We start from the raw sequence: 20,866 nt of genomic DNA, 5'->3' as shown, positions 1-20,866 counted from the left end.
TGATGAAAACAGTAAACTTCGATTATTTTAGAGGTGCCGCACGCCGGGCGCTTAAACCGCTAGCGCTTCGACCAAATTCCTAGAGCTACACAGTCGGTCCAAGGCCAATTCCCCGCTATTTTGGCGCGAACACAAAACCACCGACTGTCCCCCCGGACCTGGGGTGGGGGATGCTTACCATTGACTGGTGCATTACTTTAGCGACAGCGATTGGTTTTCATATTACTTTTTCCCTGTTTGAATGTAATATCTTAATTGTCTGTTAATATGTTCACTGATAAAACTTTTGCGGCCTGGCACATTGCATCTCATTAGTCATGGCAGTATTCTTCAAGTTCAGGCTTCTTTTTTTCAAAATTCAAAATGTTTATTTTCTAAACCATTCATTGATTTATCAACACCATATTCACACATTCTCATTTACAAGAGGTTTGATAGTGATAAATCAAATGTGTAACGCATGGCACCATCACTCTGGTGAACGAGAATAATTTCATATAGCACAATGTACATGAAATAATGACAGTATGGCGAGTCGTTCCTTCACTATTTTTACCCATAAATACCATAAATTAAGCTTTTTCATACAATAGATCTCCATCACCTCTCCGACTCCTTTATAATTTGTGTAAATATATGAACATAATCATGTGGTCTTTAACAAAAATAGCAGTGTAAAAAAGTTTATATCTTCGACTTCAAAGAACTTCATTAATGCTAATTCTTGACCAAATTTTAGTTGCCTTTAACCTTGAAAATAATCGGTTAAATGGCAAGATGTTTGTAATCAAGCTTAACGACAGCGTTTTTGTGACATTGATGAAAGATGGATTTGTTTTGTTTGTCTTTTTTTTTCAATCGGATAAAAAATTGTACTAGTATCTGATACAGGGTTAATGAAGCAATACGATGGTTAGACGTCATGCTAACCATTGTATAGTATAACAGCGATGAGGAATATGGATAAGTCGACAGTTGACAGGTAAGGACATTGTAAGAAGTGTAATTTTGCTAATTTTTGCTTTAAATATGGCAATATTTTTCTTTATTCCCATTTCCTACATGTTCCCATTACAAAATCTTACCTGTCCTTCCAATTGGAAATTTCCCATTTTAAAACTGAACTTTATTCTCCAATTGGAATTTTCCCATTAACCAAATATTCCAATTGGAATTTTCCAATGTTCATACTTTCCCACTTTGAATGTGGGAATCCTCCAATTGGAAAGATTCACTCATGGGAAGGATTCGCAAACAAATGCCTTAAATGAATCTATCGGCTCTTCATTTTTAATGAATATATTATTTTTCACGTAGTGAGTGTAAAATATTCTTAATTAAACAGTCAATTTCAATTTTAAAAATTATGTTCCAAATTCTCCCACAATTTTAATAGAGCCAGTTTTCCAATTGGAAAAGCTTGAAAAAGCCATTTTCCAATGGGAAGGCCATTTTCCAATGGGACTCCCATTGGAAAAGTTGACTTTAAATGCCAAAAAAACATATTTCTAAATTAAATTTCAGGAAACAAAAAATATCTCTTATTAGTATTACCTAACACATTTTAAAAATACAAAAATTAAAAACATTGGGTGAAAAATAAAAAAAATAAGTTTGCAAAAATTCCGGATTTGCAAACTTAATCCGGATGCTGTTAATGTCAAATCCAATTTCTACACTATATATGACATTCTTTGATTCGAAACGGTTGCATCCAATACGCTAGAGGTTAAATTCTTGCAATAATTCTGGTCCAGTCTGCCCTTGATAAAATGTTTTATATATGTATATATATATATATATCAATCATATCCAATGTTTATAAGAGTCCATCACTCTGCAGCCGTATTGCATGTTTTGATCGGAATATTCTACAAACACATGATTTTCATGCCATCTACTTTGCATAATTTGGCGGCGGGGTTATCAATCCTATGATTTTGCTTTTTAATTTCGTAATTACTCATACATGTGGTACACGTGTAAATTAATACTATAAGTTTGTATCATTATTTGTATCAGCTTTTGAAACTTCATTCTGTAACATGAGGATACAATGTATCATTATCATTTCTCAGACTAACTATCGCATGTTCACTTAATGTAAATTGCATGCCTTGTAGACGCCCCGTCCACACCAGAAATACGAATGAACACTTTGAATGGAGACGTGATAACGGACCAGATCACAGTTGTGTTTAACAGGCAGTTTGACTTGGCGTGCAAGGCGAAAGCGCATCCAACCGCAAGTTACAGTTGGACAGGCGGCTCGAGAACAGTTCACACACATATTCTACAGGACACCATTAGCACAAAAACAAACACGTCAAGGACTTGTACAGCCCATAATGTGCTGAAACCGTCTGTCGGAATTGAGCAGACCCCATCCTCGTCAGCTTCTATAGCTGTGTATATACATTGTAAGTGTTATCATTTAACATCATTTTAAAGAATGTAACTGCTCTGCAAGTTTTATGTACATGTGCATATGCAAACACAGTGTATTTCATCAAATAAATTGTATAAATTCAGACCCACCCGAGTCTGTCACTCTACGGCACACAACAGAAAATGGTAACATGGTTTTATCCAAATATAACATCATGGAAAGAACAAACTTGAAGCTATTTTGCGATAGTCAAAGCAACCCATCATCAGCATTTTCCTGGACTGGATCGAACCTACAGCAGACTGGAAGTGTTCTTCTCCGCAGTAATATAAGCAGATCGGAGAAGGGTCATTTGTCGTGTACGGCTAGAAACACAATGACGCATATGGGCCAGGCTGTGGAAGGGGTGTCGTCTGCAAATATTACACTCAACATTCTCTGTATGTATATTCTGTATTTCTGTTTTTGCCTGTGAGTCGACAGTTCTTCTAGTTCTTAGAATAAACAGCATGTTTTTCCTTTAGTTGTGCATGGTAAATTGATTGTCCATCAATATTAAATCGCAAACAAATCTCATACACAATGCGCTCAGAGCAATATAATGACAATAACATGAAAGAAGATAAAATATTTGCTATATATCCATTAGATTATCGAACTTATGATCTAAATTGCCTGCCATCGTACATCTCTATAGAGCTCTAGTATATATAAGAAGTATACTATTTTATTCCCACACATTGAGTACATTGAGTACAGCACATTGTATTTACATAATGAATACAAAGCGATTTCTTTTTCATTTATGAGTTCAATTTATTTATGCCAAAATTTAGTCTGTACATCATAAAAGAAAGGCATCAACATTTCTCGAAGATAATAAAGATATCGGATACACTGTTATTTATGTTAGGACCGATGACGCGTTTTCTCTAAACTCACAATCTGAAGTATTAATCACCTTAGATGATCCACTTTAAATATAAAATAGTAATTTTCAGTCAATCCTCATTCTATCATTTGTTTCATCATGATTCGCCCAAACGAAGCTTATGCGAGAGTTAAAAAAACCAATAGTTGCTTAAACAAGTTAATTTTGTGGTATTTTGTTTCAGCATTAAACTTAAAGGACAGCATGTAATGTTCTATTTCAAATAAATGATCTAATAAAATCCGTGTCTTTTTAATAACAGATCAATACAAACGGGAAACATCTTATTTTGAATCAGGTGTCTTTATATCAGTCACTTTTCGCAATAACGCAATATAAATAACAGGGTCAAGCTTAGTATCTCAAACTAGTACATGTGCAATCAGACGAACGATAGTACCCGCTTTTGATACTCTTTATGATCTTATTAAAACATTTTATAAATTAAACATAATATTTTCAACTTAATTGCAATTAATGTGAGTGACGTGAATTTAACGACAATCTATATGTCGCATAATTTTATCAGTACATATGATATTTGTCTCAATGCAAGTCGTTGCCATCAGATTAATACACCATTTCGCATTCCCTGTGATGAATGATTACCAATGAAATTACAATATTCCAATTAAGCTGTATGTTCGTTATATCATTAAAGCTTGAAAACCGAGTTTGTGATGTTTATGATAGCGGTAAAATAATATCACGTTGATGAAACAAGTGCCGACAAAGATGCCGATATCGCTTCTGTTCAAACAGCCGTTTTCATATTACGTTTAACTGCTTTGAAATGTTTTTGTCAGCCCTGCGGTTGGATTATACCAGAGAGGTTTTGCATACTTTGAGTGAATATAAACAATGAATATTTTCATAAACCGATGAACCGTTTTCCTTAAATCCTGAAATAATCATTTCATGTTTACACACTAGATTCGCCCCGGTTGCATCAACTTTCCAGGCTTAGCGCCATGGAAGGTGAACAATTAACTCTGAAATGTGAATACGAGCCAGGATACCCAACAGAAACAACAGTCGTAATTGATCGGTTATATAACCGGATTACCTGGACCGGAGGGACACATATCATTCCATCGCTGAACAGAAGCGATGCTGGTATATACAGATGCACAGTTCGTAACATCATGCAGCCAACGCGACAACAGAATGAAATCGTTGGAGAGGATACAGGCATTTTCCAGATTAACGTATGGTGTAAGTGTTTATATTGTGAGCTAACGCTGGAACGCGATTTGGGTGAGATCTTGGGGAATGTAGCAACGTATCATTTGTCGTAATCCGTCTGATCCCATGACCTCAAACGAATTATGTTCCAAAACAACCGAAAAACAGCTTAAAAGTATTGAGTTAAATTTAATATGTCAATTATATTTTTGACACGCATGCCTTGCTCAGAGTTTGAATACATGTTAAAAGTGCAAATGAGAAATGTAAAAAAATCGAAATACAAAAATAGTTTTATTTTTTTTTGTATAGTACAAGATACCTGTATGACTGTAAACAGTTTAACACTACCATATCATATACTTATCATTTGAGAAACGGAATGATACAACCAGTAATACCTTAAATTTAAAGAATATACAGAATGACAAGAATTACATTTTTTATTGTTTATGCTATTCTTATTTATGTTTATAAACATGTATATTTGTATTCTGCAGACAAAACTTCTGTGTCCAAGTTTGGTTTAACCAGTCATCCCGACGCGAATAATGTTACTGTTGTTGAAAACACAACGCTCAACTTCTACTGTGAAGTTGACAGTAACCCAAACTCCACCATTATATTTGAAAGATTGGACAGGATACAGAACAACGCTACTCTAAAAAGGAAAGACGGGTTTCTTAATCTCGCATTTGATGTTCAACAAGCTGGCTGTCTTGATACAGCAAGTTACTATTGTCTCGGGTATAACAACTACACAGAGATTGAGGCGGCACCAAGAAAACAAATAAACGTTTATGTTCGATGTAAGAAACACAAATTTTACATGAATGGTTGAATTTTGATTCTCATTAAAACATAAATAGACACATACGAAATTTAACGTTGAACTTAATGTGACATTCTGCCTAGGATTTAATTTTGTGTGTTTATCAATACAATTAATAAACGGGTTTCACTATTTATTCAGAGAAAGGCCTATTTGTAATTTTAAAGCACACCCATAATCTTAAAGCAATACATTTTTCCAAGGTTCACCAAGAGCATCAGGAGGTCAACAGGAAAGCAATGTTACCGGGATCATTGGCGGAAATGCGACGTTTTCGTTTCATCTAGTGGCATATCCTGTACCGAACAAAGACGGATATGTATGGTACAAATGGAACGGGACAACGTATTCTCAAGTTCACAACAGTGACAAATACACTGTCAACAATGCCGGTTTATCTACAATATTTACCATCAATGCTATTGAAAAAAAAGATTTTTCAACCTATCTGCTAACGGTGTCGAATGGAATTAATCCAGACTTCAACAAAATATTCAACTTAAGTCTTCAAGGTATTCAAACATTGTTTATTAAACACTATATTGAATAGCTTTATCAGCATATAACACTGATTCTATTAAAAATGGACTATTGTTATGACATTCTGTTTACTTTTTATCAAACCTAGGAAATGTTCAGAACTGTTCAAATTTTCAATATTGATAAGAAATGATTATTTAATGATTTTTTTTAAATCAGCACCAAACCTGTTTTAAAACAATGACTTATTTTTCAAACCGAAAACTGGTAAATCGGCCGTAAACAGCTGTAGGATGTTGTAAACAAGCTGTCAAACTGTTTTCTGTTAATCTTTCATTTACATATGGTGGTATAAATTTTATTTTACCATCTTTAGAAGGGAAAACTGGTAAATAATGTCTATAAAACACAATAAATGATACCTTTTATATGCGGAACATTGGTGAATTGTCGACTTGGAAATAAAATGAACATGTACTTGCAGCTTGCATGGACTTTGTACTATTCAATTTTGATCCTAAATGTTCCTATATCTTTCAAAAAAAGAAATAAGCAAGAAATACATTTTCTGCTAATATCATAAATATAAATTGATAAAATGCGTCAGTTCTGAGTTAACATATCGTCATTATGATATAAAGTATATCATGAATAACTCTTGTTCAACGTTTAAGCATTAATGTTTTAGGTTTATAAAACTTAAATATTACCATTTTTTATTTCATTAAACTGAAATATAATACCAGTTCTTTTAGATAAAATCTTTATTTTTTTCATCAACAAAAAAGTCATACATTATTATTGTTTGCAGACAAAGGTGGTCATTATTTGACTTACTATTACTATTACAAAAAATGATCAGTATCAAATTCAATCAAAAGAAAGTAGATTCATTGAAACACATCCCTTTAAGCAGGCTTATAAACATTTCGTCCGAAAAAGATGAGCATTTAAGCAGTAAAAAAAAACAAAAAAAGGTTTTTACAATAATATGCAACCTATAACACTAAAGCGTACTTACTTTTATATAAACCTTTTTTACTTTTAAGCCTAAGGCCAATGGGTTCTTCTTTTCTTATGCATCCGACCAGGTTAACTGTTTTCTGTTATTCTTTCATTTACATATGATGGTATAAATTTTATTTTACCATCTTTAGAAGGGAAAACTGGTAAATAATGTCTATAAAACACAATAAATGATACCTTTTATATGCAGAACATTGGTGAATTGTCGACTTGGAAATAAAATGAACATGTACTTGCAGCTTGCATGGACTTTGTACTATTCAATTTTGATCCTAAATGTTCCTATATCTTTCAAAAAAAGAAATAAGCAAGAAATACATTTTCTGCTAATATCATAAATATTAATTGATAAAATACGTCAGTTCTGAGTCAACATATCGTCATTATGATATAAAGTATATCATGAATAACTCTTGTTCAACGTTTAAGCATTAATGTTTTAGGTTTATAAAACTAAAATATTACCATTTTTATTTCATTAAACTGAAATATAATACCAGTTCTTTTAGATAAAATCTTTATTTTTTTCATCAACAAAAAAGTCATACATTATTATTGTTTGCAGACAAAGGTGGTCATTATTTGACTTACTATTACTATTACAAAAAAATGATCAGTATCAAATTCAATCAAAAGAAAGTAGATTCATTGAAACACATCCCTTTAAGCAGGCTTATAAACATTTCGTCCGAAAAAGATGAGCATTTTAGCAGTAAAAAAACAAAAAAAGTTTTTTACAATAATATGCAACCTATAACACTAAAGCGTACTTACTTTTATATAAACCTTTTTTACTTTTAAGCCTAAGGCCAATGGATTCTTCTTTTCTTATGCATCCGACCAGGTTTATATAATAGTGAAGTTTGAATAATTTACATCCATTAAAGTGCATTTTTTTTTGCATTTCTTGAAAGGATGAGTATAAAACAATACTTTTGCCTTGGTACAGAATCTTTAACCTGTTTTTAACAATATCTTTTTTTTTTGAAAAAAAAACTAATTTTCTAGTAATTCTTGCATTTATCAGAATATCGTGCACCCAAAAAATCATTTTAATAAATCATACATTTAAGTCTTAATTTTAACCATCAGTCATTTGTTTTGCTTTAAAGTAATGTTTTAACACCTTAAAATGACGTTAATGGAACCCCCTAAAATCCGTGCAATTTGTTACTTGTTTTTGGGACAGTGAAAATAGTGCAAATTTTAGGTGTCCCCCTTGTGGTTCATGGTGCATTCATACATAAACCTTATTCTAGTGAAATCATACTAAAATAATATATACATTTGTTTCGAACGCTTAAACTCAGTGCAAAATGTAATAAAAACGCACCCTGTAACTTCCGTAATAATAGTTATATAATAACATCAATTTGTCGCCTATGTGCAAGAAAAGTGACTTAAATATATTTTCCGTTTAACGTTTGCATTATAATCCTAGATAGGGTTTAGAGCTATATTTTAGATAAAAATATGTTATATGTATTTAACAAGAAGATAAATGTCGATTAATTTATGCACTGACTTCACTTCAAATGTGTTCTAAATATGTAAAATTAAGTTGATTTTGTTAAGGAAAATCACAACATAATTGCTAAACATGAAATAATTTGTTTTTCATCACCAAAACAATACCTAACATTAGAGTAAAATAGATAATATTAATTTAAAAAGTATATTCTACCTGAGTCTGTTATACACGACCAGAAAATGCTGTGGGTGAGTTAACGATTAATTACTAAAAACAAGATTGAAACAGTGTATTTAACAGCTGAAAACGCAACAATATTAAAATGGTGAGTGCTAAATATTACTTGTGATCTACTATCGTCTCATAAGATAGAAATGTCGACATGCATTCATCAGTTTTGGTATATCAAAACAATTGAATTAATTATGTAAAATCTTTTTGGGAGTAAAATTTCATCTTGAAACAAACGTAAGCCATAACAAAATGCTTTAAAATACAAATTGTTGTAAGTGAATTATAGAACTTTAGTATAAATGAGATTAGAAAAAAGTACAAGTGAAACAAGATATCAAATGACCTCTTTTAAGAAAATGAACTTTTTTATATAAAGTGATTAAATTAAATGGGTAATTATATGTATTTAATTCTGAAAGAGTTAGTTACAGTTATTCTTGTGGCAAATTAATATATCACAATAACACATTGTCATTTATTAAAACGAACGATACAGTGATACAACAAAAAGGATTTGGCATAAATATATAGGTATAATGAAACACCATATATGCAAGTAACGTAGAACTGATTGCATATAAAATATATAATTCATATTGTTGAAACTATAAAGTAATTACCGGAAACATTTTAAGCGTATCGGCTTTTGCTTACAAGAAATGTTGTGCATGTTAGAATAGGCTATTACGTAAACACATGCAAAAATAAAAAAATGTTTTAAGCAGCTATTAACAGTGTTATCATCTCGAATAAAATGAAAACATAACAAGAACACACGTTTTAAGAACGGAGAAAACACGATCATTTTTAATACACCTGGTTACTTTCTTTTGTCTTAATTTTCTTGAATTTATTTTTCGAAAATATTTGAAAACTTGATTGGAACGTGAACAATGTAAATGAGTAACATTAAGGAGACGGCCAAATTTTGGTTCTTGCAACCGCTATTATGAGGGTGTAAAGAACAAGACGGAATGAAAACAAAATGTATGAACACGAGTTTGCAATAACGAGTATTTAGGCATCTCATTTCAATTCAAGCTATACGTACTAATATTGACCTTGAGCATTTTAGAATATCCCACAACCTTACACTCGCATGAAACATTTTGACGTCATCAATAAACGAATGTCAGTCAAAACAAAAGTTTGCCTTTGTAAAACACAAGCCTCTGAAGTTTTTTTATTACAGAAGTCCCTCAGTGTCCAACTGGTTTAACATACAGTGCAACGACATCGTCTTCAGCTACTATCGGGTGGATCAGTCACTTCAATGGTGGACTTAAGCAAACATTTATTATTTTGTACAAAATGATTAAAAGTTCGGAATACTTGGTTCTAACGGAAGATGAGCTTGACCAGAAGATACAGTACAAAATAATACTTAAAGGATTAAACGATGGATCGACGTACAATGTCATTTTATTCTCAAGAAACGAAAAAGGAAACTGTAAACAAAATTCTTCACTCCAATTCGACACTGAACTACTTGTCGGTACGTAACAAATCAACCAAATGTAAACAAATACACAACAGCTATCAATGGTAATCACATGCGTAGATACACTAAGTTTGTAGCCATAAAGTAATTGTTAAACAGTTTTCTTTTGCAAAATTCGACATGCTGCACTTGTAGCCGTCATTATTGCGTTGTTGAATAAAACATTTTTTCGTCTCTTTCGGGTACTGTTAACTTATTGATTAAAATGAAATGCAATAAGGTCGTGTGAATACTTTTTCCAACTAAAATAATAAAGTTATACCATGAACTTGATTCAGTAAATATTTTACTTTTGAGTACATAATCAGTGAAAAGTGCACGATGTATATAGTTCAACAGAATACGTCTAAGAAAATAATTGAAATATGTCCTTGGTGTATATCAAATATAACTGAAATAGCAACGGCTTTCTACTTAACATGCTCAGTGGATGGTTTTGTTTAATTGAGTGCTTCAACAAGTGTTTGTGTTATTCATTTGCAAATAAATATGGTTTACTTATACAGTAGCTGCTCGAAAGCGGTATTATTGCTCGTTCTTTCATGGGGTGCAATATTCAAATCATACAGCGAATATTCTTTAGTGATAAAAAGATCCACAAACACTCCTCTCAACATTTATTGAGTTGTTATTACAAGCATCGGTCGATTTAAATCATACCAGTCTGTGATGCAATTTATCTACAAGTCAATGAATTACGATTTAATGTTCGAATGCAGTTAATGCAGTCTTACGCACAGGTGTAAGAGTTAGTATCCTAATGAATCTAATGAGTACTGATCTGCACTTAAATAACATAGAGCTTCACGTGAGTGACAGTAATTGATCCACATTTGTCATGAAAATAACCCCTTCACATAAATAACAGGTGCACTGTTCTGATTTTAAAATCATTTCACAGATTGTTTGCTTTGTTGAGCTATATTTCAATAACATTGCTACGATAAACGTTCACATATTTTGACAGAAGTATTGCTTGGATGATCTACTGAACCAATTACTTTGACAACATTGGGTAATGAAGTACAGGAACAGAAAGCCTGAGTTAAAAATAAAAGCAAATTCAGTGAAATGTGCCTTTATTTACTCTAGTCCAAACTTAAAACCAGTTTTGGATATCGGCACACCAAAGATGTATAAGATATGATCAAAAATAATATTTTCCTATAGAGGTTAAGGTATTAATCAGATGGTGCTTTCTTTCTTGGCAATATTTAATGCTTACTTACAAGATAAGTTTGTAGTTGTTTACATGCTAAAAAATTATTTTGTTTAAATCTAGAATCACCACCTGGAACCACTGGAATTATAATTGGTGGAACAACTGGGGGAATAGTGGCAGCGATTATTCTGGTGATAGTTGTGGTCTTTGTTTTGAGACGAAAGTACAACATTGACTGTTTGTGTTCAATAAAACTATCTCGGAAAGGTGAGATTTCAAGTGCGAATATTTTATGTAGAATATAGCACTTGTATAAATAATATGGCACAATTGAAATTACAGGGTATACTCTAAATGGCCAGAATATAACTTAGAGTGCCAATTTAAGCTCATTCTTTTTCAATTAATTAGGGTTTTGTGCATTGATGATCTCACGTTATACAATCCATTTCTCTCAACAAACACCCGAGTTTATAACAAGCCCTCTTACACGATCGTACGATGGCCTACAGATAAATGTGTTATTCCTATGTCTATTTAAAATATAACGGATGCTTGTCAATGTAATGTGCGACTTTTTACTTCAAAATGTTTTGACTTTAAACAGTTTTTAACCACTTGCATTGTGAATCACGTTTAATACTACCTGAAATAAATCACAACAATCATATCAGCTTTTCTGAATGAACCGGCGTTTGTCTCCCTACCAAGATTTACTTTTGACACAGCTATTATAGCGGTACTTATTCCTACATAAACCTGCACTTGTGGCCCTCAAATAATTGAGTTTCTACTCTGCAACTTTACCTTTAAAAAGTATGTTTGTTGCTTTCATTTACGTAAAAGTTATATCAAGTTTTAACTTGCCTCAAATATTTGTGTACATACCCAATTTTATTAAACACATAATTCCCCAAATCGCACATACCATCCATATGTCCTTTGAGTTGAACGCTGCCATAAACGTGACACAAATATACTTAAGTCTTCAATGCGATTTAGGCAACACTTTCACACGATATGTAATCAGTGCTAAGATAATGTCATTGCACAGCAATGTATGTGCAAACAATCAAACTAACTTTTTCATCAATGTTACTCTTTGTTATTTACTATTATAGACGTTCACGTTGCAACTACGAATTAATTCTCGCACTCTTACATCAAATGCATACACCCTGCCGAAACACAATTGAATAATTAAGTGGTCTTATCATCTCTACGTGGAAATAAGCAGATTTTATTTCGGATAAAGGTCAATGAGCTATTGTACAAAAATATCAGTCCAATTCAGCTACTTCTAAACAATAATTGGAATTTTAAGGGACTGAGAGACCATTTTGTGTGTTCTTCTCATTAAATAGCTTCCAACTTTACAAACGAATATGCACTAGTAATAAACATGAATATACATGGAACAAAGAATTGGGAAATAATCGAGCTATAAATTATATTTGATATTTGTTTTCAGATCTGTATCATGATGCAACCACAAATAAAACAATAGATACGTAAGTCACCATTTCAGTGAGTAAATACGAAACAGATATACTTATTACCCTGTATGCCAGTTCAGCTGTCTGTCTGTCCTCATGAACACACGTTAAGAGTGTCTGAATTACGTTTTGTTTGTCAATTTAGTCAAATGCATTATATCTTCTTATTTTTTATCTAAATAAGGAATAAAATGATTTAGAAGCATCGATATGTTACAAAAAATATAACTCTGTAACAAATGTTCCCAAATTGCCTTCCTTGACTAGAAAAGTATGCTAGAACAAAACATATCGAAACCGAATTGTTAAAGATATTGGACGAATGTGAATAAAACTTCGAACATCAATGGATGTGTATTGAACAGGAATCAAATCTGTGTGACTAGTTTGTCATTAATTAGTCTTTATGTGAAATAACAATATGTTGTTTTTTGTCAATACGTGTTTTACCAATATAAAGTCCCATGATCTGTGGTCCACAAGTACATTCCCATATGTTAAATATGATTTATTAAACATGCGATGACGTTACTTGTGCTTGGAACAGATGGTGATTTGCTATTGTATACAATACAATAACTCATTTTCCATTCACTAACTTTCAAATGTACATGAAAGGTGATGATCATCTTTGGTTTATCTCTGCATATGGTATGGTCATAACGCATACATGAAATATTTGTTTGCAAATCAATATAAATTAAAAAATCGCAGAGAAAACAATACGATCTAAGAGCCTTTGTTTTCTGCATGGGTTAAATTTTAGATGACAGCATGCCCTAAAAGGTATCCCTCTGTCCACTATGCTATAATGTGGGGTCCTTGTCATATCCAGCGATGACTAAAGTGAATGCTTGAAACGTCAATTGTCAAACATATGCTCAAAACAGTTGGCAGACGTTGCATGAAAAGTTTTTTGAACTTTTTCAGAATAATGCGTCATATTGAAAACAATAATTTCCCCATTAGGCAATGATAACACTGAACGTTTGTAGTGTATAGAATCGCATTAAACATGATTAAATGGTTATCAGAATAAAGATGATATTAAGACCCTATGACGCACAACAGATATATGAAGTACGCTGTCGTAATTTTAGACAAGGAGGTGATACTCGTGGGTATAACGCATCTCAGACCTATGAAGATATTTCCATGGTAACGGATAAATCCCCATACGCTGCTCTTGGTAAGATTTTAAACTTACTTATCTAAAACGATTTTATTGTTTTATTGCAAAATTTGATTATTATACAAACATATTTTGGGTCTTAAATGTTTGGTTCCACACCAATTAATACATCAGCGGGGTTAACCATTTCCCTAATTGACTGTGATTATATATCATTTGTGTGATGTTGTAATCGCATTGGTTGTAACAGAGCTTAAGGAATGTCTGACAAGTATAGTCTCATATTGAAATACATCGATTTAATTGTGTATTTTCGATTGTATGTCACCTTTCTGTTAGAATTATTGATGGACTTGCTAACTTAAAATATACATTTAAAGACAGTCTGCAATTGTAATTATATAGATACATGATTATACATGTATTCTGGTATACATACAAATCGTCCTGTTGTTGATAAATTTATTTTATTTTACAGATATTGGCGACAATGGGTGAGATAAACAAATGAAAATACTCCTTTGATAGTTCAAGACGTACACAAGTGTATGAATTGCAACATGGAGACAGTTGACATTTTGTCTTTCTTTGAAATATATTTCAACATTAAGGGAATCGTTAATCTATGATGCATCACAAATTCGGCACCAATTATTTCTTTTTTGCCATCACTGGCGTAAATTGCGCTACGTATGTCATAGTTAATATATTATTTCTGCCGTTCATTATTACTGATCCTTTAACTGTTGTCTATGACATATCTATCGTCAAAGTAACACCCAATGTACACATAAGTCTGACGTTTATCGAACTACCCTTGGTAAGGGTTGGTGTGTCAATAAATTAATAAATAAGTTATGCCTTAAGTACAAATAATTATTCAAATGGTTTGAGGGCTACATGTAGCAGAAAATTGTAAGTATTTTTAAAATGTTTATTTATTTATAGTTAAATGGGAATGAGTAAATAACGAAACTAAAAGTGTGTACGTAACTTTAATTTACTAAATTAGATCTGACGTCCGAAGCGCATAATAGATCTTTGATTTCGGCAATGATATTTAATTGGAAAATGTACTTAATGATAGAATTTCTAGTCTGGAATTTATGTTATGTGCCGTGTCCAAAGCTCACTTAAGCATACTATGTATTTTCATGGCTCTGATACAATAAATTATCTAACATATAGCATAATTCAGTATTATCCATAAACTATTTTAAATGAATTCCTAACACAATAACTATTCAAAATTTATACACATTTTACTTTCCTTCAAGATACTGATTTATAATTGTCAATTCAATTAGATAAAATGTCACAAATACGTATACAAAACAATGCTATTATATACTTATTTACAACTTATAGTTGTAAATTTGAAAATGTATTAAACCTTAAAAACTGACACAACAGAAATGTTCAGATGAATGTAAGATTCTAAAGCGTTTCCCGCTGTGACCTTGGCAGCTACTCCTCACACATTTCACACTCCTCACAATCTGACAGGCGTTAGCTGATTACAAAAATGCATACTTAAAAATATACATTTGACATAAATAAAGTTAGATCCGTCTGAATTGTCAGCCTTGCAAATGCCAAATGTTCTGTGACATATCATTTCCAATGTTAAACCTTTACATCTTTATAAAAGAGTTACAATAAAATAATATAATATATTTTTTAAAAAAGAAACCTAATTGAATAAGATAAGATATTTGACTAACTTTAAAGTTAAAACACTCTTCACCTCTTTTGGTCAATTCAACGTCTCGATGAACTAGCCTATTGCAGAAACTTAATAATCAAGTTAATCTAGTTAAGTTTCTAAACGACAAACGGTCGAAAAAAAACCTGGTCGCATACAACCGTCGCTATAACATTATTTCCCGACATTTATGTTACAAATGACTGAACTACGTTTATACAAATTTATACAGTATTTCTGTTGTGCAATTTTACCGTAATCATTCAGCATATTGCACATATAACACAGTCAAACACAAAATATTTTAAATTGTCAATGAAAGGATCAATATAAGAATATATATATATATATATATATATATATATATATATATATATATATATATATATATATATATATATATATATATATATATATATATATATATATATATATATAAAGTCAAACCTGTATAAAGTGGCCACCTTTAGGAAAAGGTAAAAGTGGCTGCTTACTACAATTGGCCACTTAGTCCAGGTTGGACTTTTCTGACACTTTTCTGGCTTTGTTCAAACAGAGGTTGATTATGTATCTAAACCACTTCCTCACCCCACAATCAGTATCATCAATACCATTAAAGAAGGTTGAATACAAATGTAGAAAAAACAACTTTATTGCAGAATTACAAATATAATGTAATAGATAAAAGCTAATACATAGAATAAGAAAAAAAAGTCCACACAACTACAAGTACATTTTTAAAGTAATCAGTCATTTACGTTTGCTTAACTTCTGTCTCTAATATCAAGTGCATTGACATTGAGCCGTCATTATCATGTCAAGCATGTCACTTTGAGGGTAAAAACCCATGAATACACAAGTTCATTAAGTCCTCTTTTCCTGTAATTTTCCTCTGTCTTTTAGTGTTTGGATTTCAGTTGTTAGCATAGGCAAGAAATTGACTTGAGTCCGTCCACAGTTCTTCTTGCACTACGGCTGTTTTCTAATAATTTAATACACTCGAGACGTTCTTTTAGAGTCAGACACTTCTGATTTGTTTTATTGTCAGCCATAACCAAAATTTAAAAAGAATATCACGAACAATGCAATGTAAGTATCCATTCGTAGAAGTATTAAGCCGAAAATTAATACGGAAAAGAATACACATCGTAACTCATTTCCCACCATCAAGTGACAGTGCAAACTGTAAATTTATAATTATTAAAACCGGCGTTCTTTGTTGGTATTTAACAATTAACTTCGTTATATATTAAAATATCTTCATTACATGATTTCTCGATAAGTAAACACGCATGGAAATCGTGTGATGTAATAGGCATTTTCATTGGACGACGGAAATATCCAAGGCTGTCGTTCTTTTCCGTCTACTTCAGTATCAAATAAAGCTGTGTATTGGCAAAAATTACTTTGTCAGTGACAAGTGATTAGTGGCCGCTAATTAGTGTTTTTATGGCTTCACGGGGACAAATATTAGTGGCCGTGGCCGCGTTAGACAGTTGGCCGCTTAACATATATATATATATATATATATATATATATATATATATATATATATATATATATATATATATATATATATATATATATATATATATATATATATATATGCAGACAATCCTGTTCATAGAATGAATTTCAGTTATAAATTGTGAAATTCTTTTCACCATTTTTGCTCATTTTATTGTCTCAGTAAACTTCTCCTGTCGTGGGAAACTATGTTTATCTATTTAAATCGTCTTAACTGCAAACCAAACGTCGATGCAGGCCGGGTCACACTTAAGTTTTTGTTTTTGCTTTAACGTTTTCATGCGATATATATCGGGTTCAAATAGTTAACAAACTTGCTTTGTTTCAGTCTCGGCAATGTGCACGTGTACACGCCATTGGACGCGCCTGGTTCAAAGACACATGTTTCGTACGAAAATGTTAAAGGTACAAGCATTGTATACATTAAATATATGTTTTGTTAATCAGACAGGTGATTCCCTTCTTCAACATTCGAGTTATCTGGTCATTGTTGTATAACTTTTAAAGTAAATATCAATATCAATTTGCTTTGAAAGCTATAGATATTATGATCAATAATTGAATGTGTAGTGTAATTGAACAGGAAAATGTAATTAGAATCACCCAGCATTGTATACAATATAGATTGTATGTGTAACTTATTGGAAAAAAACATTGATTTAAAATAAATTTTAAAGCAGAATTCTTGCATCTTATTTGTTCTCATTGTTTTTCTTGGTTTGTAGATGATCCCGTTTACAACAACACAGTGCTGAAGAACCCGGCACAGTCTGTGCTTTAGATAAGTTAGTGGTAGCTATAAAGCATAAGGCTGTATGATGACGTAAGAAGGAGTGAAGTTTTAGGGGTTTTGTACTTTTTCTTGCCTATGAAACATTCATTATATTGTAAAGCGATGCTGAACCATTCTTTGTTGAGGATATCAAAGCAATGAAGTATTTGGAGTTATGAAACTACTTTTTAATTTGCAGGATTCCATTGATAGGTGTCAAGTGTGTGTTTATTTATTTTTTTACAAAAACAACTTTTCAATTAGTCCTGATTATATCATATATGAAAGCATGCATGATGCTATTTTATTTTGCTTTTTATATAATAACCGGAGGGCTGCACCTAAGCTTTACGTTGGGACATCTGTAAATAATCCATATTACACAATATACAAGGATCGTCCAAAATAGGTTATAATTGATTTGTCTTTTTAAACGGAAATAAGAGGGAAAAAACATCTAGGAAAATATTTCACATGATCCCTTTCAAAATTGTCTGAAAGTATTAAGGCAAATTTGTATTTTATATACATTTGAGAGACATTATAGGTAGCGTCGAGGCCAACACCGCGTTAGCGGCACACTATCCAAAATTGTTATTTACAGTCGACACACTCAATAGCAATCCCCATGTTTATGACATTTACCGTCTTAAATATACAAAATTGATTTTAGACAATTTACAGGCATACAAAACTAAAAAGAATGCTTATTTCACCCAAATTTTGATTTTCTCCATGCAGTGTGCATGTGATATGTATGTTTTCGACAATATAAACTATTGTAAATTTAAAAGTCTAGAAAAATATCGTTTTCACAAATGTATACATTTATTTCATTTCTCTGGTACGCACAGAAACAAATACGCTCCAGTAAACATCAATGGAGTCAGTGTGAATCAGCGACTGTTTTGCACGTGATACTTATTCAACTGCACCATGCAGCTTTCTAACACAAAATAGCACATGCATAACCAGACATTAGTTTAAAGAATGAATTTTGGACAAAAGGAGTTTTTTCATTACTTGCTATGCCTACTCATGAAAATCGCGCTAGGATTTAGGCAAAACTGGAGTGTGGACGTATACAAGAGGCCGTCGCTAGACGTTTAAATGTGTTTCTTTCGACAATTTCACGCTTATAACAGCAAGTAAATGTAACATGATATGTGACAGAATGGGCCAAGATCAGGTGCACAATTTTTCCAAGGGACACTGACTGCCAGAACATATATTGACTAAATCGTTGAACCAGTAGTCGTTCGGATGGTACGTCAACGCCCTAAGTTAATTTTCAGCAAAACAACGTAAGTCCTCATACACCACGGCTTACCTTTAACATTTTACACCTTAACCCCATAGAACCTTATCCGTGGCCCTCTGTTTCACCTGACTGCGAACCAATAGAACTCCCCGGGAAGAGTGGTACCACATTACCATGAACCTCGTGCGCAAGTTGTGTTGGTTTATGGGGCATTGACTAATGCAGTAGTTGCCAATCCTGGAGGTAATACTCGATACTGATGTAATGTGGAGACGATAATTAAATACATTAAATTTATGATTGATTCGTGACTTTCTGCATAATTTGATTTCCATTGTATTACTTTTTGATTATTTTTTTACAGTTGTTAATCGTTTCGTGAAGGTAATTAAATACATCACCAATACTTCAATTGTAGCCTTTTTTATTTGCATCAGCTAAGGAAAACGAACTTAACCGAGCATGTAAAAAAAGATATTTGAGCTTTTTTAATAAGAAAACAACGTAACTTTATTTTTTGAATGCGAGTGCGCCTAGCTTACATTGAAAATAAGAAATACAAATCTGTTCACGAGTTCAAGTTTCCTATTTATAAGATTATAATGGACCGCAGCGCCATCTGACTTCGACAATTTTAATCCGAATTAGAATTGGTGTTGTTCTCTAAAATATTGATGTGCACAAGCAAACACGGACAGTGTTGTTTATGTTAATAAAATAGATGAACCATTTAACGATGAACAAATATTATATTTATTAGTACAGTATTAACTGAAAGTTATTAATAATAACATGTTATATTGAAAAGTAATTTAATTATATACTTACCCCCATTCCACTTAGAGCATGTTAACATTTGGTGGGGCATAAATATCATAAACTGACTCTGGATTCACATTTGTCCAAATGCCAATTAGATATGTAATACCAGTATCCCATCTTGTAATTACAAGCACATAGTGAATCGTTATTCAATATAAACATGTTTTAAGATCTTAGACGATGGATTGTAGCTTCCTTCGATGTGTGTTTTTTTTCAAACATACATTTGTTTTCCTCAACGCCGGTGCGACGATATATCCATTTTTCTTGTATTTATTGATCGTAACTTTTTTGTACTCGCAAAATGTCAGCTATTTGTTTGCGTAACTTTTGCCGTTTTTAGGTCAAGATCTGTTTGTATCTGTATCTATATCAATCATGTATACTCATCCTGTTTATTTGTTTATGTATATATTAAAAATCTGAAAGCTTCGTCCAGAGCCTTTCTTTGCATCAGTAGCGAACATTTTCAAGATGGCTGCCATACATATATTAAAACGTTCTTTTGTGTGGCGGTCACATGATTGCCACTCAATTTGTTTACACCGCCAACGTTTAGGGTGGAATTGTAATCAATTTTCATGGTAGTGGCGTTCCGTCAAAATATGGTTACTGTGCGAGTATAAAAGCGCCACGATTTTCATTGGTAGGCAGTCTGAGTCAACCATATGTTTAAAGCAGAACCACATTACGTTCGATAAAGTAATACAGCTGATTTTAGCTAAAACAATAACGATACCAACATTTAAGTACGGCTTGGTATAATTCGTACTCAGTAAGCATATAACTTAAATGAACTTTTATAATTTAACATTTATTGGTATTTTTACAACCGTTCCGTTTTGATAACATTGATATATAGCATGAACAGAACATTCATGTATTGAAGATAACGAGGATAGATAACAATGTAGCATATTATACATTATTATGATTTTTT

At 32.1% G+C, this 20,866-nt stretch overlaps 1 protein-coding gene across 1 annotated transcript in view; it reads left to right on the top strand.

Annotated features, from left to right (window-relative positions):
- Positions 1-18,051, top strand: part of LOC128235799 (hemicentin-1-like) — an 89,576-nt gene extending 71,525 nt beyond the window's left edge. Inside the window, exons 6-17 of the mRNA XM_052950594.1 lie at positions 2,124-2,420; positions 2,533-2,829; positions 4,254-4,535; positions 5,006-5,314; positions 5,541-5,849; positions 9,741-10,043; positions 11,332-11,478; positions 12,683-12,722; positions 13,808-13,896; positions 14,318-14,333; positions 17,400-17,476; positions 17,797-18,051. Of these exons, the coding sequence (XP_052806554.1) occupies positions 2,124-2,420; positions 2,533-2,829; positions 4,254-4,535; positions 5,006-5,314; positions 5,541-5,849; positions 9,741-10,043; positions 11,332-11,478; positions 12,683-12,722; positions 13,808-13,896; positions 14,318-14,333; positions 17,400-17,476; positions 17,797-17,852 (2,222 nt within the window). The 3' untranslated portion in view covers positions 17,853-18,051. The remainder of the gene's footprint in view (positions 1-2,123; positions 2,421-2,532; positions 2,830-4,253; positions 4,536-5,005; positions 5,315-5,540; positions 5,850-9,740; positions 10,044-11,331; positions 11,479-12,682; positions 12,723-13,807; positions 13,897-14,317; positions 14,334-17,399; positions 17,477-17,796) is intronic.
- The last annotated feature ends 2,815 nt before the right edge of the window (positions 18,052-20,866 follow it).

Source organism: Mya arenaria, chromosome 5 (assembly GCF_026914265.1).
Source record: "Mya arenaria isolate MELC-2E11 chromosome 5, ASM2691426v1".
Taxonomy (NCBI): Eukaryota; Metazoa; Mollusca; class Bivalvia; order Myida; family Myidae; genus Mya; species Mya arenaria.
Note: the sequence above shows the minus strand (reverse complement) of the source record. Positions and strands in the feature narration are given on the sequence as shown.